The sequence below is a fragment of the Protopterus annectens genome, chromosome 3.part0 (genome assembly GCF_019279795.1).
Source record: "Protopterus annectens isolate FY-2018-M chromosome 3.part0, PAN1.0, whole genome shotgun sequence".
In the NCBI taxonomy this organism is placed as follows: domain Eukaryota; kingdom Metazoa; phylum Chordata; order Ceratodontiformes; family Protopteridae; genus Protopterus; species Protopterus annectens.
In genome coordinates, this window is record NC_056731.1 from 106,812,189 (window position 1) to 106,829,777 (window position 17,589).

Genomic DNA, 17,589 nt, shown 5'->3' on the forward strand with positions numbered 1-17,589 from the left:
ATGTTTTAAACTGTGCTTTTTTAAGCTCCCTTATTAGTGGCAGAAAAACTTTTCTTTTAGCAATTACCATGGAAGAATAGTCATTGTCAAAACGCACAGTTGTCTCATTAAACTTAACAGGAGCTTTAGCCCAAGCAGATTTAAGAACCATCTCTATCAAAAGATGATAGAAATCTAACTATAACTGATCTAGGATAGTTTTTGTTAGAGTTGGTATTAGATATAGATCTATGTGCTCTTTCGATACCAAAAGAGAATGCTTCTGGTAAATCTAAAGTTTTAGGGAGCCATGTTGTTAAAAAAGAAGTAATATTGTTACCTTCAATATTTTCTGGCAGTCCAAAAATCCTAATGTTATTGCGCCTAGATCTATTTTCCAGGTCATCCAGCTTTGTTTGTAAATGTGTATTTTGTTTCAGCAGAAACTCAATGTTGATTTCCTCTTCTTGTATTTTATTTTCCATGTCATTCACAGCTTCTTCTATGCCTGTCATCTGGATCTTCTGTTGTTGCAGGTCCATATGTAACAAGTCTATTTGTTTTGTAGTTTTTTCTATGAAAGTGTCTATTTTAGTATCCATTTTATCCATCTTAGCAGTAAGTTGCTGGACTATAATTATCAGAGACTGAAGTTCTTTCTTGATGCTGGAGTCTTGAGAATTTGTCTTACTGGAACTCATTTCAGACTGATAAACTGACAGGAAAATTTCCAAAGTAATTTCTGACAGGAATATTATTAAGATTTCCTTTCTTTTTTAGATATAGTTCAAGAACTATATAAAACAAACATATTTAGAAAGAAAATTACTTCAAGAATTAATTTTTTAAGTAATTAATTCCTGTCAATGTAATGAAATTGGTGGAGCTGAAGAAATCTGCTGCTATCCTGTGTTCATCCTTGGCCACGCCCCCCCATGAATTTTATTTCTGATGTAATGGCAACTCAAATGCATTTTCTGGAGCTGCTGTATTCCTTAACCTGAACAGAATTCATATACTCACTTCTAATGGAAACCAAAGATAACATACGGACACAACTGAGATGAAATGAATGTGAAACAATATTGGGTATCCTTGTATAAATGCCATTCACATTTTAACAGTTCTTAATAAAATATGCATGAAATGATAACAGGCAGATAATGCTCCTAACGTTGCCCTTTTAACCATAGGCATTTCAGTGTACTTATGACAACTAAGAAAAGATACTAGCCACTATACAGAAATGTCTAAGAACTTACAGTTAGGCAAAGACCCAATCAAATCAAACAGGAGGTGGAGATTTGAGGTAAAAACAGGGCAGGAGAGATTGGTAGGAGAGTTAGCACAGAAGTCAGTTATGAAGGGAATATTAAGTGAAAAGAGTATGTGAACCTGAATATCCGGGTATAACTTAAGTTCAACATTCCTGCTTTGAACAAGGAACATCAGGAAAACTGTATTTTATGTTCATAAAGCAAAAGAAGCAACTGCTCATGCAGCATTGTTTGAAATGACATGATGTACATCTGTATTCCATTATAATCACCTACTAGATTGTATATTCCCAGAAGAAGAGCTTCGATGCAGCCACTGCTCTGTAGATCTCTGCAACTTATTATATTCAGGTAGCACCAAATAAGTTCAGGAAGAAACTGAAGTGTGAATCTTTGCAATCGACTCTCTCCACTGCGATACAATTCAAACAGCTGATGGCAGACAGGTTCTAAAAACTGAAGAAAGGGATATGCAACAATATTAATGAAATCACATCACAAAAATATAACCATCCTTCACAAAATCATACGTGAATGGAATGACTGAAAAATATTTTAATGCACATTTTTAACTTCCAACAGTACAGAGGATTGCAAAACTGCTCATCTGTGGACAGGAAGAAGGTATATTCTATGCTAGTGGCATAAAAATGATAAAACCCTGACTAAAACCCAGGTAACAATAGTTCAGTTAGTGGTTTGAGTGCCTGCTGAAGCTAGCATAAGAAGGGAGTAATAGCTTGTTATCACTAGCTCACCTCTCATTTGAGGGGACATTGTCTGGGGTTCAAGGCCTCATAATACAATGCTCAGTAGTGACCAGCGGCCACATGGGACAGCTGCCTTCTGGCGGGGTGGGGGCTGTCTTAAGGGGTTACTTTGCTTACACAAATGAGTTACATGCCCTGCTTACAGCTATTGCATGCTGAATCCTGGAGTTGTGTTCCTAGGCAAACTGTGGTAAGTGCTAAAATAAGGAAAAACTCTGACTGGCTGCCTAAATGATGGTCCCTGTGGTTGGTTCACACCCCCAGTGAACAGCAGACATATGGACCAATTGACCGAGAAAGGACGGTGTTGACTGTTGGAAAGCAATGGAAAAGTGATCCAAAAAAAGAAATGCACACTCACCAATGAGCCGGACAGCCCACTATACATTTTACAGTTTTGTTAAATGAGTTACAGAGCCTCAAAAAATGATTCACAAACAATAAGAAATTAACAGAATAACTCAGTCAAGCAGGTCCTAAGAGTGTACTCCATGACAACATGTTAGATTTTATGAAAGCAAAGATGTCTGTATATATCCTGTCAATAAATAAACAGTTATACACTCACTGTGTTGTCTGCTTCCATCCATCCTCAACCCATGGGTCTTCACTCTGACTTCAGCCACTCAAGATTTGGAGCGAGTGATCAGGCTCCTCCTCTAACCAAAAATCCCCCAGTGAAGAGAAAGTTACCCAAGATGTAGTTTGCTCACAGAACTAAAGAAAAACTGACTACCTCCAAAATATCAGGAAACTTGAAGAGTATCTATGCAGCAGAGCAGAGTGAAACAAAACAGTAGCTGTGTGTAGGCTTGAAAAAAAAAAACATTGGTAACTAAGGACAGGTTAGCCAGAAAATTCCTTTTTATTTACTGCTGGAGTTAGGAGCATACCTGGGATGGGGGAAATGGGAATGGAAGATGAAGGACAGAATCAGGCAACACGGATCAATCATGGCGCATACATAACTTTTAGATCTGATGATGCCTCTTCGGACTACTCCTCAAAAGGCACGACAGAGATCCTAGGTATTGTTACGGATATCTCATGGAAGCATATTCCAGAGAACAGCCAAACCAAAGGAAGCTCTTGATCTTCAGTGTATGTCTAATTTTGAGTATGAAATAAAAATATGGAACTTGGACTAAAGTAGCCACAGCAAACATCAAAAGGTACTCCGTTAAAGAAAGCTGTAGTGAAGCTACTGACCTAGTTGAATGGGCCTTTGGAGGTTTGGATAGCGATAAGTCTTTATTCTTTGTACAAGAGAGATACAATCAGAAAATCACCTGGAGTGTTACCTTGGATACTCCCCTTCCCATCTTGACCAGAGAGGAGACAAAAAACTGGTCAGTTTTTCTAATCATCTTAGTTTGATGTAAACAAACAAAACTGATGGTGCACCTCCAGAAAATGTAGCTTGTGTTTGTCCGTATTTGAAAAATATGGAAAGTACTCTAGTGGGTTGATACACAATTCAAAATTCACTTTAGGGAGGAAAGATGCATTTGTTCTCATAGAAACCCTGTCATTGTGAAAAATCAGATAAGGAGGTTTGGATGATAAAGCATGGAGTTCAGAAATCTTCTAGACAGAAGTGATGGTCACTAAAAACAGTTTTCCATGAGAAAAACTTCAGATCAACTTTGGCTGCAAGCTCATACGGAGAGAGCCTGTCAAGGCTTGCAATAGAATAGTAATATCCTGGGGGGGGGGTATTCCCCTAAGGAAAGCTTTACATTGCCTGAGGGATGCAGTGGGAGTGTGATGTTCTCCAATATGAAAAGAGGATACAGCACTCAAGTGTACCTTAACAGTAGAATACATAGCTCCATTTTGAAACAGAAATAAATGAAAATCCAATATGGCCAGAAGAGGGGTTGAAAAGGGATCTAAATTATTACTGGAAACTCTCAGAATCTTTTCCATTTACTTTTGAAGCTCTTTCTTGCACAGGGCTTCTGAGATGAGGTCAAAATGTGAATGACTTGGCATGAAAGCCTAGACTGTCTAGCTATCACTGGAACTGGAGAAACCATGCGGTTAGCCTAAGGGCTTGTATGACCGAGGCAACCTCAAAAGGAGAGAGAGCAAGTCTATAGCAAAGCCCAGATCCTAGGAAGTTACCAGATGAGGCCAATGGAAAGGAAATCATACTTGTCAAAGCAAGTAGGGGGTTATAAGGATGGCAATGACCCTTCATGCCAAAATTTTCGGTACGGATATGGATATTACAGGGGTATGTGGAAAGGCATAAAGGAGTCGGGTGGGGGGGGGGGCAACTATGGATCAGACCGTCCCTTGGTGACTCCCGCCTCAACAGATCAGAGCAAAATACTAATTGTATTTGGTGTTGTGGGGACATGCAAAAAGGTCACAGCAAGGAATGGCTGAAATATACACTCTGCGGCAACTAGGTTGAGGAACCATCCATGACAGAGGAGGACAGATCTGTTCAACCTGTCCACCAGAACACAGGACTTTCCCAGAATGTGCAATGGTATCAGAAAGTGGTGGGAAGACATCACTCATTGCCATACCCTCATGGCCTCTCAACACAAGAGATAAGATCGGGTTTCCTCCATGATTGTTGATGCACCAACTCAATGACATGTCTGACTGGACAGATATCAAAGAGAGTCTCTCCTGAAAAGCCTGCAATGCTAGAAGGGCCACTCATCTCCAAAATGTTGATGTAAAGATTGGCCTTGGATCATCTTTTCTAAGAAATGACTCATCCCCACCACAAGTGGAGAGCACCAGTAGTCACCATGGCTCGGGGAGAAGGAAGAACAGGAGGAGGTCTTTGAGATACAGCCGGTGACTTTATCCATCACCAGATGTGTGACCAGCAAATCTTTGTTAGCAATAGCTGATAGGACATGGGATGATGTCTGACAGACCTTTGGACTGCTAAGGTCCACTGCAGAACTTGATTGTGGAAGTTGAGCAGACAGGCTAGGGTTATAGCAGTTGCCATGGAGCCTAAAAGATGTAGAATCCGTTTTGCTGGTGGATTCTGACAAGATAGCATGGCCAAGACTTGTTTTTGAAGATTTGAAATGCTGGTCTGCAGAAGCTTTGCAATCTGAAGTTTTGTGTCTAGGACAGCCCCAGTGAATTCTAAGGACTGGATGAGCTGAAGCTTTAACTTTTGTTTTGTTCAATGTGTCTCCCAGATTCAAGCAAAAATGGTAAAAGGACAAGTAGATCCTTGGATGAGCCCGTGATGAGCCAGTCATTCAGATAAGGGAACACCTGGAACCACTGCCATCAGCAGTGAGTTGCAACCATTGCCATGCACTTGGTAAACACCAGGGGGGTTGTGCTGAGACCAAAAGGCAGGGCTCTGAATTGGAGATGGTCTCCCAGCCTAAAAAGGAAGGAACTTCCAAGATCACCTGTCTATCTTTATGTGGTAGTAAGCATCTTGGATGTTGATCAAGCACATCAAAGTTGTTCTCCCTTAGTAAAGGTAGAACAGATTGAACAGTGACCATTCAGAATTTCACTTGGCTTACAAACATGTTTAGATGGTGGAGGTCCAGGATTGGGCTTAGGTCCCTGTTTTTCTTTGGCACTAAAAAGAAACTTGAGAAAATTCAATACATTCTCTGGTCTGGTAGGACCTCTTGGATGAATCAATTGTTTAGAAGCTTCCTTATTTCTGAAGGGGCACCGTCACAATGAGAAGGCGGCACACTATGAAGTTTTTGTGGATATGGAAGGAGAAAGAAAGACAATGAAATGGCTTCCATTTATTATCCTCTGCACCCACACATCTTGAGTCATGGGCATTCAAGTTGTCAGGTGCAGGGATAAAAGCCCCACAACTGCCTCCAGACAGCACCAGTCAAAGCAAGCATTCAGGAACACTGGAAGGACCTCTTGGAGAAAGGACTTCAAAAGCCCTGGTTCTGTGGTTCAACTCTACCCCAGGGTGACCTCCACCATTAGAGTTTTCCCCTCTGTTGTGGAAGGCTCTTTCTCCAGAATTGTCAGGAGAAAACTCTTGCGACTTGCGGAACCAGTTTCTTCCTATACTTTTGATTCCTGAAGGTCTGTTAGGGGGTGGAAAACTTGATTCCTATGGCAGATAAGGTCTTACCATCATGTTCACTTCTGGAAAGTGTTACGTTGATTTTAGGACCAAAAAGTGTCACTCCTGAGGGACATTGACAAATGCATCTTGAAATGTTCTAAAAAAATCACAAAGTCACATCCATGCAGATCTCCAAATGGTGATGCCAGTGCCAACTACTCTAAAGGCACCTTCCATTGTACTGGAAAATCAGACACATTGAGACGTTTGGTACACTGAAGGGTAGCCAACTGTGAGTCAATGGATTTCCTCTGCACAACTGAGAGAGATTTGGAGGTAGTACAGTTGTGTACACTTACCATAAATGTAGATGTTTGAGTGTATTCACTGTTGCAGTCATCACACTTGGGTTATCTGGCTGCAGGTAGCCCTCAGTCGGCCGGAATACCAGAGTCTTGGGATTTCGGCATTGGATACTGTCGCCTCTTCTATGATGTCAGGTCATCAGGGGTACAAAACATGCAGCCGACACCATTACATCAGTTTTTTTTGCCCCAGGTGTCAGGAGCCCCCAAAATAGGAAGCAATTACAAGGTGTGGAACACCTCCAGTAAAAAGTAAATACCATTGCCATAAGATATGCCCAAAAAGAGGATAGGTAGAAAGTATTAAAAAGTCAGGGGGCTGGAGGGAGGGTGACGAGGGTGACCAGGACTGCAACAGTGAATACACTCGAACATCTACATTTATGGTAAGTGTACACAACTGTACTATGTTCTTCGTGTTTCACTGTTGCAGTCATGACACTTGGGTTGATTCCCAAAGCTGAGGAAGGGTGGAGGCACTCATGAAGCATTATGGCTGGCTAGCAGGCCTTGTAAGACTGCTGTGTCAAATCCAGCTCTGGATTTAGAAAAGACAGGTGGTAATGCTTGGTGAAGGTGTGTACAGAACTCCAGGTTGCAGCTTCCAGGATGTCCCTGGTAGGGACTCCCCTGAGAAATGCTGTAGAGGTTGAGGTAGCCCTAATGGAATGAGGGCTGATCCCCTGTGGGGTAGGTTTTCCATAGTGTTTGTAGCAGAACTGGATGCAGTGTGCTATCCATTTGAAAATGGTTTACTTTGAAATGGCCTTGCCCTCTGCCCTTGTAGCAAAGCTGAGTAGCAGCTATCAGATTTTCTGAAAGGTTTAGTCCTGTCAAGGTAGAACCTGGGCTATCTGTGCACGTCCAAGGAGTGCAGGATCCTTTCTCCTTTATTCTGAGGATTAGGGAAACAGGTTGGTAAATGGATGGATTGGTTTAAAGCCACACTGGATACCACCTTGGGCATAAATGATGGGTTTGTCCTGAGGGAAACCCTGTCAGCATGGAAAATAATGAAGGGTTCCACGGCCATTACTGCCTGTAACTCAGACAATCTTCTTGCTGAAGTGATGGCTAGAAGTAATTCTGTTTTCCAAGAGAGGAATTTTAATTCTGCTGCAGCAGCAGGCTCAAAAAGGGGAAGCGTGAGCTTCTTTAAAGTTAAGGTCCCAGGCAGGGATGGGTGCTCTCCACGGGGGTCTTAAATTGTTAGCTCCTCTCAGGATCTGTTTGTTGAGAGGGTGAGAAAAGAGGTGGCTCAGTGCTGCAATGAGCTGAGACAGCAGAGGCATGAATCTTAACTGATAAGGGCAGGCCTTTGTGGAGCAGCTCTGCTAGGTAAAATAAGATTTCAGGTAAGGCGGGCACGGCTGTGTCCTTTCCTTGAGACTGGCTCCAAGAACAATATCTTTTCCACTTTTCTGAATAGGATTTCCTAGTACTAGGCCTTCTGGCCTCAAAGATGATGTCCATCATCTGTTTGCTAGGGTTGCTGATGGAGTATTCAGGGATAAGCCAGGCTGCAAGGTTCAGGGTTTGCAGCTGTGGATGCAAAATCTGTCCATCCTGCTGGGATAGCAGGGAGGGGGTCAGATGTAGGTGCCAGGGTGGCACTGCTGTTAGACTGCGTAGGAGTGGGTACCAGTGCTGGTGTGGCCAGTCTGGGGCAATAAGGATTGTCCTTGGTCTGCCTGTTTGATCTTGAGTAGTACTTTTGAGAGGAGGGGCAGAGGGGAAAAGGCACAACTTGAGAGGTTTTCCAATGTAAAGGATAGGGCATCCATTTTCCATGCTTGGCTGTGAGGATTTCTGGTGCAAATTTTGCTCAACTGATGGTTCTGGGGGGAGGCAAAGAGGTCCACCTCTGGTGTCCCTCACCTGTAGATTAGAAGTTTGAATGAGTTGGGTTCCAGTTTCCACTTGTGTGGGTCCAGTAGATTTCTGCTTAAGTCATCTACCAGTGAATTTTGTTTGCCTGGCAGGAATTGAGCTTGCAGGTGCGCTTGGTTACTCAAGGTTGTGTTCCACAGGGCCATGACTAACCTGCAGAGAGGGTAGGAATGAGTTCCCCCCCTGCTTGTTTATGCACTGTGGTGCTGTCTGTATTTATCAGGAGTTGTCCTGGGAGAATAAGGTATTTGAAGCTTGTCAGAGCATTCTGTACAGCTAACATTTCTTTTTGATTGATATGCAGGGGAATTTGTGCCGGGCTCCATTTGCCTTGAATGCATTTGCCTGCCATGTGAGCCCCCCATGCATAGTCATAATCTGTTGTCAGGGTTTGGGCAGCAGGGGGTAGAGTGAAAGGGAGTCCCTTGTTGTGGTAGCAGGCCTCTGCCCCCCAAAGGAACTTGGCCTTTAGACAAGGAATGACAGAGACCACTGTTTCCAGGTCCTGAAAATGTTGACACCATAAACATTTTAGATACCACTGAAGTTTCCTCATATGCAGTCTTGCATATGGAATTAACAGAATGCAAGAGGCCATGAACCCCAGGGCTTGCAGGATTTTCCTTGCAGATAGCTGTGTTTTTGCGGCCAATAGTTTGAAGTAGGTCGTCAAATAAACTTTTTTTCTCTGAAGTGAGGAATGCCATCTGGGAAGTTGTGTTCAAGCTTGCTCCCAGGAGTACAATCTGTTGGCAGGGTACTAGGTGTGATTTCTTCTCATTGATGGCATACCCCAATGAGGTTAGAAGTCTCTCTACAAATGCCAGGTGTTGTCATAGCAAGTCCTGACTCTCTGCCTGAATCAGGCAATCATACAAGTATGGGTAAATCTGAATATTTCTCTGCCTGCAAATGCAATGGCTGGAGCTAGGCACTTTGTGAATACCCTGGGTGCAGTAGATATGCCAAAGAGAAGTGCAGAGAACTGATAGTGCATGGAGCCTGCCCTGAAATGTAGGTATTTTCTGCAGGATTCCCTTACTGGGATGTGCAGGTAAGCTTCTTTTAAGTCTAGGATTGCCAGCCAGGCATCCTTGGCTAGCATAGGAAGAAACTGTTGAGTTAGCATTTTGAATTTTGGAACCACCAGAAAGGTGTTGAGAATAGACAGATCCAGGACAGGATGCCAGGAGTTTTCTTTTCTGGAAACCAGGAACAATCCTGAATAAAAACCTTGTCCCCATTGTTCTGCTGGGACAGGTTGAATAACCCTGATACTGAGGAGAGAGAGCACTTGTTTTTGGGCCTCCGCCCACTGATTTGGGGAGAGGCCTGGTCGTCCACTTGGGGTTGGGAGTTAGTAGAAGTGGGATCTGTATCCTAGAGAAACTATGTTTAAAACCCATTTGTCTTAGGTAATGAGTTTCCAGTTTTTTTGCTTGCATGGCGAGCTTTCCTCCTAAGGGAGCAAGTAGTTGAGCAAGGCTTGGAAGAGTTAAGGATAAGTCATTGTGCCATTTTTCCACAGGGAGAGGTGGCTTACTACTCCCTGCTTTGGGAGTGTAAGCCCCCCACTGCTTAGATCTGTGCATAGCCTGAGACTGAAGTCTTGGTGGTCTGCTGCTCCTGGGTTTGGACTGAGAAGGCCTGGAAGGGACTGGAAAGGACCAGTTCTTTGAAGACCAATGTCTACTGAATCTAGGTGGCGGTACTTGTAAGAAATCTGTAATAGTTTGCATAGATTTGGCTTTTTCCTCCAACCTTTTGAGGACTTCTTCTGCTTTGTTGCCAAAAAGGCGCTCTTGGTTTAAGGGTGCATCCAGTAATTTAGCTTTAACATGATCTGGCAAGTTTTGTTCCTTAAGCCAAGCATGGCTTCTAAGTACAGACCCAGTGACAGCAGCCCTGCAAGATGCTTCTAAAGCATCAAAACCACATTGTATGTTTACCAACTTGGTCAGAATGCATTAACTCTTGTAAATCTTTGTGTTCAGCACAGTCAGGAATCAACATAATTTTCTGTTTAAGTAGTCCCATAATATGCTGCTGATACTTTAACATATAAAACTGGCAATTTAAAGCCCTAATGGCCAAAGTAGCAGAAGTGTATACCTTCTTATCCCATCTGTCTAAAGCTCTAGAGTCCCTATCAGAAGGGGTAGGATTTTTGGCAATAGTAGCCTTAATGCCTTTAGATCCATGGGAAATGGTCTCTGGATCCGCAGTAGGATTCTTGAAGAGGAATGTGTGAGAGTCAGGTACTCAGTAGTACCGGTCAGGTTTCCTGGGAGCTGGAGGCAAAGTGACTGGGGAAAGGCTGGATTCTAAGAAAACATCAACTACAATCTCCAGAACAGAGGGATAGCTACAGGCCTGAGTTGAGGCAGGTTTAAAAATTTCCTAAGTCTCTTTTTGGACTGAGAATATTCCCAGCGAAAAAGCTCCCTAAGGGTATGCAAGGTTTCACCAAAAGAAAAATCTTCTGGAGGGGAAGCAGAGGGAATGGAATCCACTGCATTAAAATCCTCATAAGTAGATGAGGGTAAATCTTGGTAGTCAGAAGGAACAGAGATATCAGATTCCTGATCAGAAGAATCAGAAAGAAAATCAGTTCTAGGTCTCAGAGTGTGAAGGCTGGCTTCCCCTAATTAAGGTAATAAGGTCTTCAGCCATACTAATCATTTGTTTTTGAGCATATGGGCCTAAGAATGCACTTTGGTCGCCTGCTTTCTAGGCATTAGTGCGAGCTTTAGGCCTGAGGAATTCGGTATTTTTAGCATGAAACAAAGTCGTCGGTTTAATATGAAAATCGGAAGGCCTGAATACACCCTCAGAAGCTGGTACCTGCACAGCGGCTCCAGACCCATCCAAGGTAGAGACATCCGCAGGTTCCATAGTCGAAGAAGCATCTTGCGGCATACAGGACTCCGAATGGGTCTCAGTAGAGGCCTGCGAATTTGTAGTAGCGGGTATCAGGGGCTGCAAAAGTGCCTCACTGAGTACCAGCAGTTTGGCGACTAGCTTAACGGAAGTGTCATTGGCAGTTTTGGACCTATGCAGTCTCTGTCTTTATCCTTAAGTTTTTTCATAAGATCTGTAGTCGGAAGGCTTAACGAAGCCATTTCGGAGTACAGAGATCGAGAACGAATGTATTTAGCTACAAAAGTAGCCTGATGATGAATAGTTCAGGTGGTGAACAAGGCACAAAACCGACAGTGAGGGATGTCGTGGTCTGGGCCTAAACAGGTGACGCAGTAAGAATGAAAACCTCTATGAGGTATTTGCTTTCCACAGGCAAGACAATTGCTAATTTTTTCTGACATCGTTAGAGCAAGAAAAAAGGATCCCCAATGGGGTACTTATCTTTTTGAAGACTTCAGGTCTGAAATTCGAAAACAAAAATTTCAGGTGTCGGCCGACCAGCACTTGCGAACTGCTTCTACTTTGGGCTCCCTCGCGGCAAGAAAAGCTGATGTAAAGGCGTCAGCTGCATGTTTTATACCCATGATGACCTGACATCATGGAAGTAGTGACAGCATCCTACGCAGAAATCTGAAGACTCTGGTATTCAGGCTGGCTGAGGGCTACCTGCAGGCAGATAACCCATATGTGATGACAGTGAAACACAAAGAACATCCTAACCTTGGTGAAACTAACCCTGGGATAAACTGGGGCTCAGGGACAGGCAGGTAATGGATCTGATAAGGATCAAAATTGGATCCAAATGTTTTGTATGTTTAGGAGCCAGAGCCAGAGGGAGAATGCTCTAGAGATCTCTTCCTGGCCTTTGACTTTTCCTTTTCTTTTTTTTTTTTTTCCTGTGGCAGACCTGAAATGCCTAATCAGCCAGTTTCTTAGCCTGTGGAGAAATAAAATGGAGGCTGAGAGGAAACGGAAGGGGTACTTTCTCCCATGGAGGCTAGGAGAAGTCCTTTCAAAACCAACTTTTACAGTGATCCACTATCACCTTGTGCCCAAAAGCATTACAAATGCTGCACAGAAAATCCAAATGTGCAGCCCCTAGACAATATACACATTTTGGGTGAGCATATGAGTTCAGCAGCTTATGGCTTCAGGCCACAAGACTTTTTGAAATCAGAGGGTTTTTCTGACATGTCTAAAAAACACCAATTAAAGAAAGGCAAAAATTCTGGTCTCAACATAGGAAGGGATAGAGAGACAAAGGTAATACAGGACTAAATCCGATAGAGTCCGAGAATGGGAATGAGAATCCAAACAAAATACTTCTTTTTTGAATATGTATATAGGGAGGAAACTTTAGAAAGAACTCCTAAATCAGGAGAAAGAAGACACAGAACACAGAAAAAAATAAAAACTGTACTTATCTTTTACCAAAAAAAAAAAAAAAAAAAAAAAAAAAACACCAACCACCAAAGACTATGTTTGAAACTTACAGTGCAAACGAGATCTGAGGTAGCTTGCTCATTCATACTAGGGGATTATGGGTAAGGGTAGGAGCATCAACACCTGATCCAAAGCTTGAAAGTGGCCAAAGTCAGATCCAACTCTGGTCCAAAGATCTATCCCATTGAATAATGGATGGAAGATGCAACATCATATCTTCAGTTATTTTCAAGTTATAACAAATGTGCAAAGCTCCTGTCTGTCAGGATATTAGCTACAATGGTAATATTCTGATTTTTTTTGACCATCTGTTTAATGCTGAAATCAAAACTTAATGACTGAAATATCTAGAAAGACAGTATTAACTGCTGTTTTTCTGCCTAACCTGCTTTAATCTTGCAAAATGAATGCACTCCCACAACGCAGACTATGTTGATTCCTCGTCTGTGGATATTACACAAAAAGACAGGCATAAAAATAAGCATGCTTCCCAATCACTGTTCCCCTCTACTCGATACTCATTATACCCATTATATAGAGTAAAACGCCCCTTTTGGAATGTACCTCACAAGACATCTGCAGCAGCTGGAAAGGCCACAGACATACCTCACAAAAAGAATTACTGGCCTCAAACAGATGCCCTACACTGATCGTCTCAAAAAACTCAAGCTTTACTCTGTAGCATATTGCCTACTCCGAGGTGATCTCTGCCTAACATATAAAGCTATGTCAAACCCAGAGCTGTTGGACATGCTACACCTAAAGAAATCCCAATCCCTATGAGCTACACACTCTAGGGACCTAAACCTTGTCACGACAATAAACAGGAGGACAGATTCCTGTCCCAGAGACTTCCCATACTCTGGAACAAGCTACCCATCTATGTCAGTCAAAGTTCCTCATTAACATTCAAGAAAAATCTTGATGAGTGGATGGGAAATAGGAAATACACCCCAGAGATCACTTCTGTGGCTCTGCTCGACAGGGTCACAAGAAATTAACTTTCTTGGGTTGGCATAAGCCAGGGAACTTTGTTGGCTAGGCTTATTTAGGCCCTTGGGCCAACAGCCTAGTACCTACCTATGAACCTAAGTATATGTGATGCAAACATAGGACACATACATTGTAATACCAAAAGCAAAGAATCAGGTCTAGCTTACTGTTGTAGAGATTATGTTCTCAATCGAAAAAGATTACAATCGAAAAGTATGAGTAACATTCCCAATGCTGACAAACACAAGTGGAATGAAGAAGCTGTCAGCTTTTCCATTCCTAGAGGAGGATATGGTAACAAGTTGCAGCAATAGTGACCATAGCATACAGGCACTGAAAACTAAGGTAGTGAATAGTCACTACAGGATTATAGCCACACTGGATGAAGAAGGTGGCCTTTACTGGGCTACAGTCTGCGGTGAAAATATAGACAAAGTTAAATAGAGGCCAATTTCAGGCAGTAGATGGATACAGTTCTGGAAAGAACTGGCTGGGGATGAGTAGGAATCAGCCTTCAGTACTAACTTGACCATCCTTTGAGAAGGCATTGGTATTCATCCCACTGCAAATGCAATATCTGCAGGACTGGCTATAGGGATGTATACGGTGAAAGAAGTTGGGACATGGCGGTCTGAGCCTCTGCAAAAGGCAATCCAAATCTTAAATTAGGTATAGCTATGTTTGGAACTGTGTTCTTGTAAGGGTCTAGCACAGTAGGTAATGCACCATGACAACTGCCAACAGAGGGAGCATGGCACCACAACAACTGTCCAACAGAAGGAGCACGGCACCACGGCAACTGTCCAACAGAGAGAGCATGGCACCATGACAACTGTCCAGCAGAGAAAGCACTGCATCATGACAGCTCTCCTTCAAAAGAAGCACTGCTCCATGACAACCTTCCAACAGAGGAAGCAGCCCACCATGACAACTGCCCAACAGAGGGAGCACTGCATCAAGACAGCTCTGCTCCAAAAGAGGAAGCACTGCTCCATGACAACCATCCAACAGAGGGAGCACCATGACAACTGCCCAGTAGAGGGAAGGTAACAGCAAAAGAAAAATCTCCCAACTTCCACAAGATGACAGCCTGCAGTACCCCACTCTCACCTCTCATGCCTTATCTGCAGGTGGAGAGAAGCTGGGAGAATGAATGTGTCAAGTGTGATAAAAGCAGAATGCAAAAATTGATACAAAAACAGTCAAGACCATTCAAAATGGTGTAGGACTCTACCGAACAGCTTGAACCAGCTGTATGCATAATTAAACAGACCAGGAAAGGGGTCAACCATCTCATTTAGGACGTCTTGTTTCATTCCTGCCACACATTCAGTAGCAGCTCACACACACACCAGAAACCAAAATAACAAAAGTTTATCAACAAGGTACACTTTGATGGTACAGAGTTCCAGAAATGTCAAATTTAGCAAAAGGGTTCCAAGGATGACGCTGAGAGATCACTTGTACTAATGATCAGTAATCTGACACTTCTGTGCAGCAGAAAGAAACTGATGTACATGGATGGGTAAAGTCACATAATTCAGTGACTTGAGGTTCTGATGATTACCTCATTGTGACTGCCTAATGATATTAAACAGTGTTAGTTCAAAGTCCTTTTGGCTATCATACATTATTTATTCATTGCAACATTAGTTATTGAAGTGTATTTCTGTACCATTTTCAGTTAATTTCCACACTGTGAGCTTCTAAAAGGTAAATAACGCTTCAAGACTTTACATGCCAAGCCCAAGATTGCTACAGACCAAATATTTTGCTTCTGTAAAAGTGTAGTTCACACAGTAAGTCTGACTTCACTAAACCACATCTGAAGCAATTTTTGAAGAGGAACTGCATTTACAAGCTGAACATGCCATTTCCTCTGCTAAGAGTTGATTAACAAAAATGTAGATACTTAAGAAAAAGGGAAAAGAAAAGAACTGCAACATACAAATAATTTAGACCTTTATTTATTAATTTAAAATTTATTATGATAAAGCACTTATCACAAGTGACCAATTTCAGTCTTAGCCCAGGAATAAAAATAAAGTTAGTATTACCTTTACTGAGAGATACCAAGGGTATAATGAAAACACACATCTGAATACAATTACCAGGTAAAAACAGACAGTATATGCAATTGTAACTTACATTACTTAAAATATATCAAAGACGAATCTTATTAAGAAAGTGAGCTGTCTGTAGGATAATTACAGCTGCGTGTTTTGTACCTGGGAATGACTGTATAACCAAATGAAGTGTGGGATGTCAGAGATGATCACTAGTTGGAAAGAGAAGGTATGTTAAGCAAAAGATTATGTGAGTGAGAAGTGCAGATTGATGCAACAGAATGTGCCTTATGAGGGACTTCCAAGATGGGTGCACATTGAGTAACAGCTTAACTCTAGCTCTCTTAACAGGAAAGAGAAATACAGAGCACCCAGAAAAAAAAGCTACAAAACATGAGGAAGAAAACACCAAATGGGGAAGTTCTGCAGCTGTTCAACAAAAAGCAATCCAACCTCCAGTAACCTAAAGGAAAATACAAGACAACTGCACACACACCTGGTTAAAATAAACAAAACACTGATGGAGTATATCAACACAAACAACAAAAGCCTGGAAAAAATGGAAGACGTGAACAGATATTCAGATGAGGTGATAAAGCTGCAAAAATCAAAGGTTGAAATGAAGAAAAGGCTGGCTGAATATGAGACTGCCCAGGAAAAGATGTTTCAAAAAATAATAGCATTAGAAGACAGAGCACATGGAGAAAACCTGAAAATTTCAGCTATGCCAGAGAAGATGGAAGGAAAACACTGCATTCATTTTATGAAAGCACCAATAAGCAACTGGACTGGAATTCTACAGCAGGAGTTGTTAGCTGAAAGACACTGTGTGTATGCTCCAAACCTGGCTATGAAAAAGCAACCCAGACCTTTAGTAGTAAAGATGCAATCCTACCACCAGAAGGAGTTGATTCTGACAAAACTGTAGCAGAAGGACAAAATACTAAAAGTGGGAGAAAGCACAGTGTTTGTGTAGAATGATTACTCACTGTACACCAGGCAGGAGAGGAGTAAATTCATTCCACTGTTCACAGAATGTTGATACAAAGGTGTGAAATTCAAACTGCTGTACCCAGCTGTCTTCAAGGTATTCTTCCCTGGATGGACAAAATGATTCTTTGATGAAGTACATGCATTCTTCCCTGGACGGACAAAATTATTCTTTGATGAAGTACATGCAAAGGAGGAAATATAAAAGTTTGTCCAACAAAAAGTGAGCTGTGAAACAAAAGGAGATTCTGCTTCTTTATCTTCCGGTAATAAAAAAACAGAGAGAAAGCCTGTATCTGTGAAACCTCTTCCACTGTTTCAATAGAAAATGTTGGAGAGAAGGAAGGGAGCACAACCAGAAGAATTGAAAGTACACTGGAAATTAAGCAGAGACATGATTTGGGAGATGGAGAAGAACAGTAATAAAACCAGCAACAATGTGGTATTACAATTCAATAACTATACTGGTGAAATATGACAGAACAAGAAAATCTGGAAATGTTGGACTTTTTCAGAATCTGTTGGACTTGTAGGGGACTCTACTGTAAGTAAACCTTTTTTTCTTAATAGTACTACTTTTGTGGTGTGTGGTTTTCTTTGCATGCTATAAAGTTAAGTCTTCTCAGTTATGTTTAAGTGTAATGGGGATTGTAAATAGGTATTGCTTTGCTTTTTTCCCTTACTTTTTCCTCTCTCTCTTTTCTTGTTCAGTTTTAAGAAATGTAGGTAGTGCAATGTAAAAAAAAAAGCCTTGCTAAAAGAGCATGACAAAAGAAAAATGAATGTGTTTTTTTTCTCATTCTGACATGGGGGCTGACTGGATTAAGGACCTCAGATTGATTTAATAACAAG

The 17,589-nt window shown here is 41.9% G+C and overlaps 1 protein-coding gene across 2 annotated transcripts in view; it reads right to left on the bottom strand.

Moving 5' to 3' along the window:
• The window catches only part of FAM126A (family with sequence similarity 126 member A), a 1,303,250-nt gene that overhangs the window by 500,199 nt on the left and 785,462 nt on the right, over positions 1-17,589 (bottom strand). For both annotated transcript variants that reach the window (XM_044064612.1, XM_044064613.1), the window contains exon 5: positions 1,533-1,712. In XM_044064612.1, the coding sequence (XP_043920547.1) occupies positions 1,533-1,712 (180 nt within the window). The remainder of the gene's footprint in view (positions 1-1,532; positions 1,713-17,589) is intronic.